Source organism: Polypterus senegalus, chromosome 1 (assembly GCF_016835505.1).
Source record: "Polypterus senegalus isolate Bchr_013 chromosome 1, ASM1683550v1, whole genome shotgun sequence".
Classification (NCBI taxonomy): Eukaryota; Metazoa; Chordata; class Cladistia; order Polypteriformes; family Polypteridae; genus Polypterus; species Polypterus senegalus.
Genome location: NC_053154.1, coordinates 143,014,517 through 143,028,900, shown reverse-complemented (window position 1 = coordinate 143,028,900; position 14,384 = coordinate 143,014,517). Strand labels below are relative to the sequence as shown.

The following is a 14,384-nucleotide window of genomic DNA, read 5'->3' as shown; positions in this document are numbered from 1 at the left end:
CTAAAGGTAGTTTGTAGGTAGAAACAAGCCTATTTATCGAATGCCTGCACTAATAAAGCAAAGAAACACACCTGAGTAATCACAAACACCTGGGATGCCAACTGTCCCAAACATTACTGTGTTGTGATATGGGGACCGTGTAGAAAAAGTGCTGCCATTTCTACATGGTGTGACCAAAATGTATGAAAAATAAAATCTGAAATGTGCACTTTATTTATATTCAAATTATCTGATTTGTAATTGTAAACTGTGAAGTTGAGGGGTAAATAAAGGAAAAATGTTTCTTTGTCTAAAAAATTAGAGGGCACTGTAGGTGTAAAAAGCATTGAGTCTGTTGTGTTTAGTACTTAGTACCCTCTCCTCTGGCATGGATAATAGAACAAAGTCCTTACCTATAGAAAACATTTAGAGTCAAATTCTGTTTTGTTCATCTATATACAAGTTGCTAATAATGACTGAGGCCAATCGATCTCTTTATAGAATCTAAATCTTAAAATACATTCTTCCTGGAGACGACATTCAAGCTACAAACCCAGAGTATCAATTATAAAACTGCAAATGCACAATGAGCACAACACATTTTAAAAGCCTTTAACTGTCCATTATGTGGACTTCTCATATTTCTGTATCTCATAATTCTGTCAACAGTTACAAAAATTTATATAAAAAAGGGTTAGTATTGAGGAGGACTTTTTTTTAGAAGGCATAGCTAGGTTCTTGAAGGGTGCAGCCAAATAAAAATTTCTCTAACAATAGCCTGACTTTACATTCAACAGTGTCTGCCAACAAAAACACACTGGTGACAAGTGTCTTCTGTGAAAGTTAAGGTGACTTTCAAGAAAAGAATCCTGGGTGTTAGAACACTGGACACCAGAAGATGAGCTTTGTTTTAGCAAAAAAAAAAAAAATGACAATGGAAAAAAGAATGGCTATTTTAAATATTTCTAGCTCATAAACCTACCGTTTCTCTGAACAAACTATGGTGTATTTTATATAAACATGACATGAAGTGTCCGTTAATTACCTGTTATTAAATATTCTTCTTGGTTAAACATTATGAAACAGTTGTTAACAGTCTACAAATATTTAATCAAAAATGCTACTAACAAAATGATTAAAATAATAAACTGCTTCAAATATGTTAATATCATTTTTCATTGTTTTCCATTTGGTTGAAAAATCTTAAACTATGTTTAATCTATAACGATTGTTAACAGTTGCATATAATGGATACCAAAACTAAAGTGTAACCTCTATTTCTTTTATTCTTTTTTGTTTATTTACAGACGTTATTCCCATATGAAAAATAATGTGAGTGCTTTCACTTGGTAACAATGTGTTATTCCATTAACAAAGTATCCATTTACTGAATAGACTGGATTGCTTTTAGCAAAGTGGCCTAGTGGCTCACTGAATAAACACAAAAAAATGACTAAACTCATTGGCATTCAAAATTACTATAGAAAAATAAATAAATGTTGTACTGTTTTTATGCAGCACGTTGAGAAAGTAAACCATTAATGACAAATGTAAAAAATATAAAATGATGTTTGATGATTTCATTTGTTAACATGAAACTCTTTAGAGGAGTCACTTTCTCCTCTTGCATTAAATATTTCATAAAAATTATAACATTTTATTCATAAAGGTTTCGTTTTACAGATTTTTTTTCTAAAAATACTATTTTAACTGTGTCTAGCATTTATGAGACCAAAACCTAAAATGGCCCAATAAATTGGGAAAGGTGCTAGAAATATGACAACAAAGCCTATAATATGAGAATGGAACTTTGAAGACAGTGAATTTTTTAATTACTGTATTGCGTACTTGTTTTCTATACTTAATAAAAGCACTAACAGATTGCTCCTGTGACCTTGCAGGGCAAAACATAAGCTCAGAAAAAAAAGATTAATGCATTCATTGATTTTCAGAACTCACTCAATCCTTTATCACAGGGGTTCTTAACCTAGTAGAAACCCTTGCTCCTAAAATATTACTGTTCAGAGTCAATGTGACCTCCTTCTTGGGCTGCCGTGCATGTATATTTGGCTCTGTTCATCCATCGAATAATCCCTGCCGTCTCAATCCAGCTGTAGAGACACAGGGATTTAGAGCACATTCCAGCAGAACTAGGCAGAGGGAACGAATGAAAAGCTGCATGGGGAACACTCATGCACCTTCATCTACATTGTGGACAGTGAATGGGATGTAGGTATATCTTCACATTAATAATTTTATGCAGAACCCATCAAATAGCAGTCAAGTAAAAGTGTTGAAGGACCTGCAAATATTCTTATTTATCAATGAAAAGCTTTCATTATTTTCCATTGTAATTTTGTAAGTAAAATGATTTTATCTTATTTTGCATGCATGTTTTATTTAAAAACTCCATAGAACAATACTACAAATCCACAGAGTCATTGCCTGTGACATAGATTTCAATTAATATAAAAATCATAGCAAAGGACATGGTTGGCTTAAATCTGCTCATTGCCGCTTGCTTGATTTGAATGCAGATGGGATGAGTTCACTTGGGAGAAGGTCAATATGTTTTTCATCAAATAAAACAATATGTTTGGTTTGTTTGTACACCAAAATCCTGTTATTTATCTTTATGACAGTCTACTATGGACTTATTTAGCCTTCAATATGTTTCAGTGTAATTCATTGTGATAAATACACAATGATTGATAAAATTTGGCACTAAGACACATTATTTTTTCACAAAACAATGTGAGTAGGATGTATATGAGTAGCAATGTCAATCAATCTCTTAGAGTTTCTCTAATAAAATACTTACTTTCATTACAAATGCTTCCAGTCCATCCTGCAGGACAGTCACATCCATTGCCTTTTTCATTGCATACTCCTCCATTTACACAGTCTTCACAAGTCAGACTGCAGTCACTGCCAAAACTGTTGTCTAAACAGACTAAAACAAATATTCAAGAATATAGTTAATTAAACTCAGTCACATGCAAGGTCTCGGATAGGCATGGCTCTTACTTATTTTGTGAACAAGTGTGTGCTCTCCCCTTATCTCTTCTTCATTTTCATAATCATATGGAGAATGTAGAGCTGCTGAGTAATGAATGAATTGAGGGGGTTTTCTGAAACGTAAGCCAGGAAGTTGAATAACTTCTAGCTCTTCTTCCTCTTCTTCATCAAAATCATCATATAAAGCTAAAGAGACAAAAAAAAAAGCCATTATATATATATATATATATATATATATATATATATATATATATATATATATATATATATAATATATCTAGATATCATGCTGTTTTCTCACAAAACACAAAACAAATTAAAGTTTAATGTGAATTTTATTTCACCATTATTTTAATATTAACCTTCATTATGTATAAGACATATGATAGGTAATAAATAAAAGAAAGGATTCTCTGTATGGGGTCTGGCTGTTCTGTACTGTGTACTGATTGATCTCTCATATTTATCATGAAAAATATTTTCATCATTTCAGCAATACAAATAAGTATCCTGATTTACATTTTAAATTTCATAATTGATCCTATTTGTTAATGAAAACATTAATCTTAACACACTAAAAACCAAAAAAATTATCTACCCTTTTAAATCAAGCAGAGAACAACTTAAAATAAAAACACACTATTTAAACAAGCATGCAATAATGCTTATTTAATACAGTGGGTCATCCTAGTCTTCAGCTTTGGCTTTTAAATATATATATATCTCAAACTTAATGTATTACATTTTGCACTTTTCACATTTATAAAATAATTAATGATAGGATATTACACAATTATGTATGTATGTACAATGCAATCACAAAAAATTAAAAAGCACAATCAGTTTTGCGTCAATGTTTAAGCAATAAAATTGGAGGTCACAATGAGCGGGGCTCTTTAAAACATAGATTCAATCGTTTGTAATGGTGTTTTTAAAAGTTCTCACTGTAAAGCCCATCCATTATTAGACCTACATAACCAATTTCAGCCTGCCTAATAGCATCAGGCACAAGCTAGGGACAAAGTACAAGCCCAGCATAGGAGTCACTCACGCACAAATTCACACAAAAATGTATGAAGTACCCAAATAAAAAGCTGTGCAGACACAAGGAATGCTGAAAACTTCATACAGAGATTCAAAATGAGAACTCTGAAATTCTTTGGCAGCACTACCACTTTTAAAAGTGTCATATAATATAAAGACACATTAAGAGAGTTCAATTTGATTCCAGATCCATTTTTACTTTTTTCCCAAACTCTCATTTAAAAGGGTTTGCTGACTTAGTGTCTTTTCTTTATTTATGAAAGAAAATTTTTAAATCTGTACATTTATAGAATGTTTTGAAGTTTTTCCCAATTCCAGTAACAGTAATCTCCTTTTTCTTGCTCCCTTGATAGCTTTCATGTCATTTCCATCTGCACATACCCACTGCACAATTGTTTTTTTTTTTAAATATAAGCTGCTCAAGTAATGTAAAGGATTATAAATGTTTTGAATGAAAATTGTACTCTCTGTTTGTGGGAAACTTGGGTCATTCTATATATGAGGCATTTTCAATGGCCAAGAATACTACTCTGGAGTAGCTGAATCATTAGCTTTCAGTACAGTTGCCTAAAGCTGATGTTATAATGTTCGACTTCTAGTCAATGGGTATTGCAGTAGACATGTCAACTGCTGGCTGCTGATCTTGTCACTGGATCTTATCAATTTCCATGACTAATAATCGATGCCAAATAATGCATTTTTGTGTTGATTTTCGAGCACAGTTGTGCTCACCCATTTTTCTGACGGCCAATAATAATGCTACCTGACAGAGCCGTTGCTGCATAAAGGATTAAGATATGCTGAGTTCAACAGCAATATTATCCCTCGTTTTTTCCATTCTGTCATGGTACATAAAACACATGATGCCAGACAGATGAACTTCTCTTCAATTTGTGTTGTCCAATTTACCCGTGTTCCTTATTCCTTATTTTTGCATTATATGCATTGAACATCTATCTGAACATTCATTAGCAATCAGCTCTCATGTACACAGAGCCCATTCCTATGAATAAGACAAAAATCAATCCTGCTTGATTTTGTTGGGATGAGTCGCAGTCAGGTTGGAGTGAGTCACTGGGTATGTTAGATTGGGTGACTGCAAGTAATAGACGCCTCTGTACTGGACCAATTAGAGAGAGCTTATCCAGGGCATTATTTCCCCTAGAACGTTAGAGAGCAGTTCCCCTGGCTTGCAGTGGGGTCACAGGTTTGAAGCATGGAAGCTCAACCCAACTGGGGCCCGTGGCCACCTTCAGGGGGCGACTTCACAATTGCTGAACGCTTGATTGCAGCACTTGTGCCACACCCAGAAGTGTTGCCAGAAGAAGGTCATCAAGCAACCGGAGCACTTCCAAGTGCCATATAAAAGGAACCAGCTGCCACTACTCCAGGAGCCAGAGTCGAGTGAAAGAGGAGGAAGCTTGCTAGGAGAAGTGGAGGCGAAGAGAGAAAAAGAAGAAAAAGAAAAAAGGCAATTGTGCTTTTGTGCTATGCTGGAACTATGCTGTACAGGTGGGAAACTGGGGAAGGCATTTTCCCACTTGGAAAAATAAAAAATAAAAGCGTGTGTGCTGCACTTGTGTCCTGTAACTGTCTGTGCCAGGTTTGGGTGGTAGGAGCGCCCTCTGAAGGCCACACTCTCTAAGATAATGTACTGTAAATAGCATCCATGACTGAAAATCCCTGGAAAAGTAGTCTAATGTAGCATGACCTTTACCAACAAGAAATGTATTATTGTATCAAATACTGACGGAAGAATGTGTTTGTTCAAATGCTGATTTGCTTATTCTTACTATGGAGGTCAGTGATACGCTGTTAGTTTGGCTTATCCTTCTCAAACAATTGTTAAGCATCTAGACTGTAAGGAATTGTGTGATTCTTCTTGTCCAAAAATTCTGTAGGCTTTATAAAACACTTTGTCTTGGTGATTGCTATGAAAGGCACAAAAGCAACATGGGTGTCTTTTGAAATAGTAGCAAATCCTTTTATCCATATTGACCATCCACTTCAGCTGTTTAAGAAAATAATTTAAATAATACCATGTTAATTAATGAAAGGAATTATTTCACCAGGAAGACTAATTCACTAATTACGGATATGAGCTAAAAACATTTAACTAAAATTTAATCCAGGAAAAACTAAAGACTTTTTCTCTTCAGATCTTAGTGGGACTGACATTATTGAACTATAAACTGGGTTTCTCCAATAGTCTTTATGCACAGTATAATAGAACTATACTCACAGTTTAAATATATACTGTTTACATATAGATATATATTAATTCACACTATGTCTAACTTATTAAGATATACTGTAATTGAAACCCAGGAAAAATAGGTCCATGGGTAAAGCAAGGCTATTTTCACAACGCTGAAAGATAGCTTGAGGAGTCCTGCTATATTAAAAACAAATAAATACAAAAATAAGACTTTAGATGAAGAAGATGTGAGTGTATGGACAGCAAGCAAGATATTCCATATACAGTATAGAATTCTGGCATTGGTAATTGTAGGCCCAATTGAATGCTGCCAGGTACTTCTTCATTTAATTGTATGATCTGCTGTAATCCTCCACCACTTTAACTGTTTGTTAATAAAAGCTTTTTATTTTGCATATTTTGTGGTATGGAACTCATATATGCATTTGTGTATATATACACAAATCATGTCGTTAAAAGAAGTCTGGCAGGTACAAATGGATAATGTGTGCTCAGTGATGAGGGAAAATAGGTTCTGAATGTATCACAGTGATAAGCACCAGACCAGCCAACATGAATACATCAAGAATAATAATCCAGCTGAAGCTTCATACACATAAAATGTCACAGCTGTATAGGGCCATTATTGAAAGCCAAATGCAATCCTATTGTCTGAAACAGAAGATTGATGAAAGATGCCAGCAAACAACTTGTTCAAATCAACAGACACCAACAATCTGCAAGCTAACAGTGGGTGCCAAAAGAGGCATATCAGAATGAACATTCATAGTATGTTTTTTATGTATTGAGTATATCAATTCATGATTCAACCATATTCTAGCGTTGTCAGTAAAACACAGTTGTTATGATTTATGTTTGTTTTAAAATAATTACTCATCTATTTGAGCTTTGTCTGTTGGTTGTTGGGACCATAGAACCCAAAACTGACATTAGATTTTTGATTAGAGACTGTTTTTAATTGGTATACTGTATGTGTTTCACATCTTTTCTCGAGGAAGTGGTGGAACATTTTGATAAGGACAAGGTGGCCTTGCATATCCTAATCGGTGTGCTGTCACCATGACCACCAAAAGAGGATAGAAAGTTAAGTAAATTATTCTTACATTCTGTAACTTTTTACTTGAAGTGGTTGAGAAATACAAGCCAATTTCCACCAATAATATATAAGCAAAAATGTTAATAGCATGGTTTAAATGGTTTTAATACTATATTGATTCCTTTTCAGATTTTTGTAAAACCAGCCAAATTAATAATAACTGTTTATATTGTGATGTATATAATTTTATCCGGTGACATTTCAATGGAAAAAGGGATAACAGAAATTAGATATTTTCAATTTTACATATTGCAGTAAGAAAGATGGTTTATTTAAATAGTAATATTACTTACGAATGCAAGTTTTTCTGTCAAAATCCAATCGGAATTCTTCATAGCAGGAGCACTCAAATGATCCCTGTGTGTTGTGACATTCATGACTACAGCCAGCACTTTCAGTCAAACATTCATCAATATCTGTGAATAGAACATGAAAAGTTAGTTCATGGGGTCAAGCTGGGAAACAAGAAAATTTCCCAAAAATAAATGTGAACCACTACAGGGAAGCATTATTTCACTTTTTCAGAATAAAATCAAAAGGGACACCCTTGGAAACTTAGCATCATTTTACATTTGTTTCCGTGACCCTGTTTTGGACTGAAACCCGCCCACTATCTTTTGCTAAAAATATTTAGACACTGATCTATAAACCTAAACATCACCTACCATCACAGCCACAGCCATCAGGGTTAAGTATGAAGCCAGCTTTGCAGCTACATTCATAGCCCCCTGGATAATTTTTGCAGAACTGGCTACAGCAGGCTTCTCCAGTTTCACACTCATCAGTGTCTGAAGGGGAAAGAGGGTGAAAATAAAAAAAATATAGGAAGCAAACAAGTTAGCTAAACAATTGAACATGTTAGTTAAACCTAGCATTATGCTAAATCACTTGTTGTAGTTGTTATGCCCTGTAGGAAGCTAAATGAAAACAGATGGACAAGGACAGTATTCTGTATTTTATAGTAAAATATCAATGAAAATATGATGTATACAGCAGGTTCTCAAATAATTGGAATTTAAAGCTAGAAAAGTACAATGAATCAGGAAAAAACTGTAGTAAGCAAGTCTCAGTGCCCACAGTGAGAAAGAAGTTAATAAGGCAACTAGAAGAGCATACAGAACATCTCTGTATATACAGCATTCTGTCAGTCAAGACAGGCAATTATTAAAATATATGGTAGTATACTTCTGATAGTAATTTCACCTAGCATGTAACATTTACTGGTATACTGTACATTATGAAACTAATCAGCAAGGATACAAATCTGAATGGAAAAGCAGTCCTTTACATGAATGCAAATTCAAATTCAAATATCCATTGCTAGGAAATTTTTGCAAAACCCATTCAACTCAACAACATGCATTTGATTTCTGGAATCCGCTGAGAACTCTCACCCAAATAAAAGAGTAAAACCAACACAGATAGTATCGAAGCCTGAAACATACCAGTATTTTGTGATGGTCACTCTGTTTCACTAATTTAGTAGTACTAAGCTTAAGAAAGAACAAAAAACAAAATCAATATCTGTTGAGTGGAGCTGAGTAGATTGTCAGAGAAGAAGAAAATTCTTTTTATACAAAAAAGACATTTAATGGACTAAACAGAGATTTGGGCTAAATACAGTAAACAGTGAAACATGCTGTACTTGCTTTTAAAACTGGTACCACATAATGTAATGTGGGCAAGTGTGACTTTGTTTCTAGGTAGGTTTCAAATAACTTTATTCTGCCCAACAGCAGCAAGCAAAATTTTGTCTCCCACAAAAGTAATCTGCCTGGGTTCAACAAATTGCAGCCATTCAATAAGTACATAAAAGCCCAGCTGACTGTCTGCTGGTAATTCTTCAGATGTACTGGTAATCAGAGAGAATATGGAAGCTCAGGTAGATATGCCTGACTTAAACAGTCTAAACTCAGCAGCGGATGAGGGGATCAATACAGTTCATAGAACTAAACGTGAAAACACAAATTAAAAGGTGCTTGGCCCTATTTACCTTTTCAAAGAAAACAGTAATGCAGAATACATGTTTAATTATTTTAAACTATCATTGCATACCCAGTGCACTCTTTTATGCAATGTGTAGTATTCAATGTAGATATCCTTGTTTACACACACTAAGGACACAGAAGGGAATTCTGTACGTCTGCTTCAAGTTTTGAAAGTTATCATTCACTGTGTAGCATACTTATTCTGTTTTTTTTAATATTGAAATAATTCTTTACATTTATATAGCACTGTTCTCACTACCTACTCTAAGCACTTTACATAGTGAATGGACAGCCACTTCAACTAATACCAATGTGTAGCATCCACCAGGATGATGTGATGCCTGCCATTTTGCGCCAGTACACTCACTATCCATTAGCTGCTAGATGATAAAAGGGGGACAGATAGTTAAATATGATGATTAGAAGGCCAAAATGACTAGGTGGGCAATTCAGCCTAGACATCAGGATACAACCTGCTTTTTACGTAGGATACCCAGGGACCTTTAATGACCACAGAGAGTGAGGAGCTCAGATTTATTTCTCATCCGAAGGACGGTGCCATTTTTACAGCACAGTGTCCCTATCAATGCACTGGAGCATTGGGATCTATATTCAGACCATAGAGTAAGTGCATCCTCTTGGCCTTGCCATCACCTCATCCAGCAGCAACCCAAGCTTTTTTCTGGCTGGACTTCAATCCAAGTACTGGCCGGGCCTGAACATGCTCAACTTCAGGTAGACTACCTGTTCTGAAGTGCATGTGGTATGGCTGCTGGCTGGAAGACAAAAAGAGGCTGTGCAAGGCTGTGGTGTAAGCTACTCATTAGTACCTTCAAATGGACAATCTGTAGAAACTGCAGAAAATGAGTAAAGCAACCTGGCCTAATGCTGTAACCAGCAATGTATGATGGCAAGTCAGGTGACAGTGTTAGGTTTATTATTGGTGATATAATGAGTGATTGACTAAGACATTCAGGCCTACTAGTTATTACCATTCCTTTCCTAAACCATTGATAAATTGTGGCAATCCCCTCATTGTACAGTGAAACTCTTATTTGCATGTGCTAATCAACATTCCATGATAATTAATAGTTCTTGTATTTGAGAAGACCCATGAAATTTGAAAATCCCTCAAGAGAGTCATTGTCTCATACCTTCAGAAATTTAAGGCTTTACTTTTCACGCACTGTCAGTGTGTAGGGGGTTAATATGGTTTCCTAACACATCCTTAATACAAATATGTTAAGTTGGATTTTGGGTCTAAATTGGTTCACTTCGAGTGAGTGCTTGTGAGAGTGCCCAGACATAGACTGGAATACCATTTAAAGATAAATTCTACCTTGTACCCAAAACTGCCACCATGGGCCATAGTTCCCCATGATATCATAATCGAAAAATTGAATTAAAAATTTATTAGGAGGATATTAGGCACAAGTCATTTTTCATTACTTCTAATTAAAACTGCATTTTAATGTAGAAAGGAGAATATACTAAAAGATTTACAGCACCTACGCAAGTCTTGCTATCCACGCCTATGTGGAACCCTTGGTTACAGGAGCAAAGAGGTCCAGCAGTCGTGTGTTCACAGTGATGAGAGCACCCACCATTGTCCTTCTCACAACTGTTAACAATCTCCATTTCAATACCTAGAACAAGAAAAACAAGCTCCTTCTTGTAATAAAGAAATTTCACAGGCTGTTTATCTACTGTAAATGCACTTTTCCCTTCCCATTTCTTTAAGTTCTTGCAGAAACAGACACTGAGTTCCTCTGTCTAGTGAGAACTGTTTAAGTCATCAAATTTCTCTTGGATAGAACTTTATTCTACAGACATAACTCAATAAAATATGGATTACCATTAGATTCAAAGAGCTGCTATGATACCAAAACAGTAATGAAAGAATTTTCAAAAACATATAATTGTGTCCAATGGCTCTGACCAGGAAAAGCTTACAGTAAATGAATAAATTGACAACAGTATGTTGTCTCTTACTCAACACTGGCAGTGTTTTTTACATTACAAACTGAACAGATATTTGCATAAATGATAACTACTTAAATGTACTAGTTAATACTATAGAGGAAGATAGATGATCAGACTCAATTTATTATAATCTATATAATGATAATTTATAGTCTTAAAATTTCACGTTTTCCAGAAAGAATGGATTAGATTTTAGACATTTCTACTATATTTACATTAAGCTACATACTTGCTTGTGGAAAATTCCAATACTAGAGTTTAACTGATTAAGTAGAATTCTATAACTTACGGTAACATTGCTTTCCATCTGCTCCCAGCTCAAACCCTGGGTTGCAAGTGCACCTAAAAGATCCCAACATGTTGACACAGCGATGAGCACACATGGCTGTCCCTAAACGACACTCATCAATGTCTAAAAAGAATTCAACATAAAAATACATAAAATGAGGCCACACACTAACAAACTCACATAATCCACTAACTTAGGTTTTGACTTTTTGCCTAATACTGAAAACCCTGGCAAAAGTACAGAAGACAAAATGCAAATTTATTTCTAGCAGTAAATTACTGTATATCATATTCTATATTCTTCTTCTTCAAGCAAGTTTGGTAAAAAAAAATCCACTGCAAATGTTAGCCTCAAGTTATTCCCTCTGGATGGCTATTGCTAAAGATGTGAACATTCTGATCATTGCCAGGCTATCTGAAATTCTTAGATCAGACTCACTCATCTTTGAACATTTGATGTACAGGTATGTGCTGTATATCTAAAAGTGAATAAGTATTGCTGCTTCATGGGTACAATTTACGTCTTTTGAATTCCTTGAGTATTATCAGCATAGGGTTGAAAGTTCTTCCCATGTTTGCATTGATTTTCCTCTGAGCACTTCTTATTTCCTACTATATCTCTAAGATATGTGTCTTTTCCATTAATTAGCAGCCACAATTTGATCCCCTATGAGAAAGTGTGGGTGTTTGTATGAGTATATTGTATAATGTACTGGTGCCCCATATAGGACTGATTCCTACCTTGCACCTGATGCTGCTGCAGTAGGTTCGGCATCCACAAAGTGGATTAAGTAGATCTGAAACTAAATGGATTGGTGGATAAATATCTGGAGGTTTAGGGTGTAAAAACCATGCTGGCATCTGAGTTAAACATGTATTCAGCCAATGAAGTCTATCAGCATACTATAAAAAGCAGTGATGTCTGTGCTTTTCTTCAAAATCCTGTCATTTTAGTGGAAAACTGCACCATTTGGTCAAACCCATAATGGATAGAAAGTAGTGATCCCGCTACTGCCAGAACGGGACCTACTCTTGTGGGTCCTAGAGCAAGGCTCTTAACCCGAAAATTGTTCCAGGGTCACTATATAATGGCTGACCCTGCACCTGACGCCCAAAGGTCATGCGAAAAGGACAATTACCCTTCAGGATTTACAAAGTATATCAAATCCCCCCAAAAAAATCTACATGTAGAGCTAGCCAAAAATGGTTTGTTCTTCTCTGCTGCAAGGATGGCTGCCATTTTAAGTTTTTGAAAAGAAAATAAATGACCAGGATATGATGATTAATGGGTGGTGCAATAGAATTGTCAAAGAAATGAAATAGCCATAGGCAGGAAGAGCAAAAATGCCAAATGTCATAAATGAAATGGGGAAAAAAGATTAGTGAAAATTCAAGGACAAAAGCAGGGTCAATACCAAAGAAACCTAAAGCTAACTATGGGAGACTTTTATCCAACGAAGGATATCAAATGTGAAGATCACAGTCAGTTTATATTAAAAGCTATGTGATAAGAAAAATGCAACAATCACAATCAGGTGACTAAACTGACATGGAAATAGAAAAATAAGAATAAATATGATAATAACAAATCAAATATTTCAAAACCAACTTGAAAATGGAAAATGAATACAAGACTAGAATCTCTATATCTCTAACATTACAAAAAAATATACAAACCTTGGAAAAATATATTAAGTTCAAGAAAACATAAAATATAAACAGAATCAAAACACTCACTTCCTATTTTCCTACCTTCACACTGGCCTCTCTTTCATTCACTAGTTCAGCCCTTGCTAAACCCTTCCTCACAAGTGTTATGATTTTAAGATTTTGGATGCTTATGAAGTAATTTTATTTTTCTTAGTGTTTGAACTTCATTTTGTCATTATGAAAATTGTCTTTCATTTAGTTGGTGACTTGAACATGATGTAATTTTGTGTTTTATTTTGGGTACTGGTTGATGCCATTTTGTGATTTGTCCCAGTGCAATCACCATACAAACCGGTCACACAGAAGAAAAGTGAAATAAGGATATGGGCTTGGAACGAAAATAAAGCAAGGACCGTAACCCAGAATTCAGAGATCTAAAGAACAAAGCATGTTAAATTAAAGTTGTGTAACAATGAACACAGTGAAGGGATACAAACACCAGTGTGGATCAAGAAATGTGGCCAAATGAAAAGGCATAAATTATAGTCTAAAAACAGAAAGTAATTTGTAATTAGGAATCTAACAAAAGCATCTGCAGGAAAAAAGTAAAGACATATTCATTATTCCTCATCTAAGTTTTTAAAACTCTAACTCAATAAAAATTTGTGATCTTCTGGATATATACTTTGGGTTTGTTTTTTCACCTTTATGTTGTTTTGCATTTTGTGATTTGGTGTTGTTTTCTTGACCTCCTCATTTTGACTTTGGCTTGTTTCCTCGACTACTCTTTTGACAGGTGTTTCTCAATACCTCTATTTCCTAGTCCTCTTCCTCAATCATGATATGAACTACACACATTTGAAAATAATTCATATTAATAACTACTTTTTAGTCTAAAAACAGTTGTGCCTATTTCACATTTCATTCTACTGTACTATTAGCTCCTGAGCATTTACTTGCTGATCACATTTTAGGACAGCCATTTCATTCAGAATGTGTATCTTTACTGGGTTCAGTGGAATCTCAAATTGTAGTTGGTAGTTTCATTTAAGTCATGTGTTTTATGAGTAATCATGAGCACTATCCAAAACCATTCCTGCATAAAAAGTGACATTGTCAA

At 34.8% G+C, this 14,384-nt stretch overlaps 1 protein-coding gene across 2 annotated transcripts in view; it reads right to left on the bottom strand.

The window, feature by feature from the left end:
• The window catches only part of megf6 (multiple EGF like domains 6), a 386,160-nt gene that overhangs the window by 85,454 nt on the left and 286,322 nt on the right, over positions 1–14,384 (bottom strand). For both annotated transcript variants that reach the window (XM_039759556.1, XM_039759564.1), the window contains exons 9-14: positions 11,616–11,738; positions 10,852–10,989; positions 8,021–8,143; positions 7,649–7,771; positions 3,007–3,183; positions 2,801–2,932 (exon numbers count right to left, since the gene is read on the bottom strand). In XM_039759556.1, the coding sequence (XP_039615490.1) occupies positions 2,801–2,932; positions 3,007–3,183; positions 7,649–7,771; positions 8,021–8,143; positions 10,852–10,989; positions 11,616–11,738 (816 nt within the window). The remainder of the gene's footprint in view (positions 1–2,800; positions 2,933–3,006; positions 3,184–7,648; positions 7,772–8,020; positions 8,144–10,851; positions 10,990–11,615; positions 11,739–14,384) is intronic.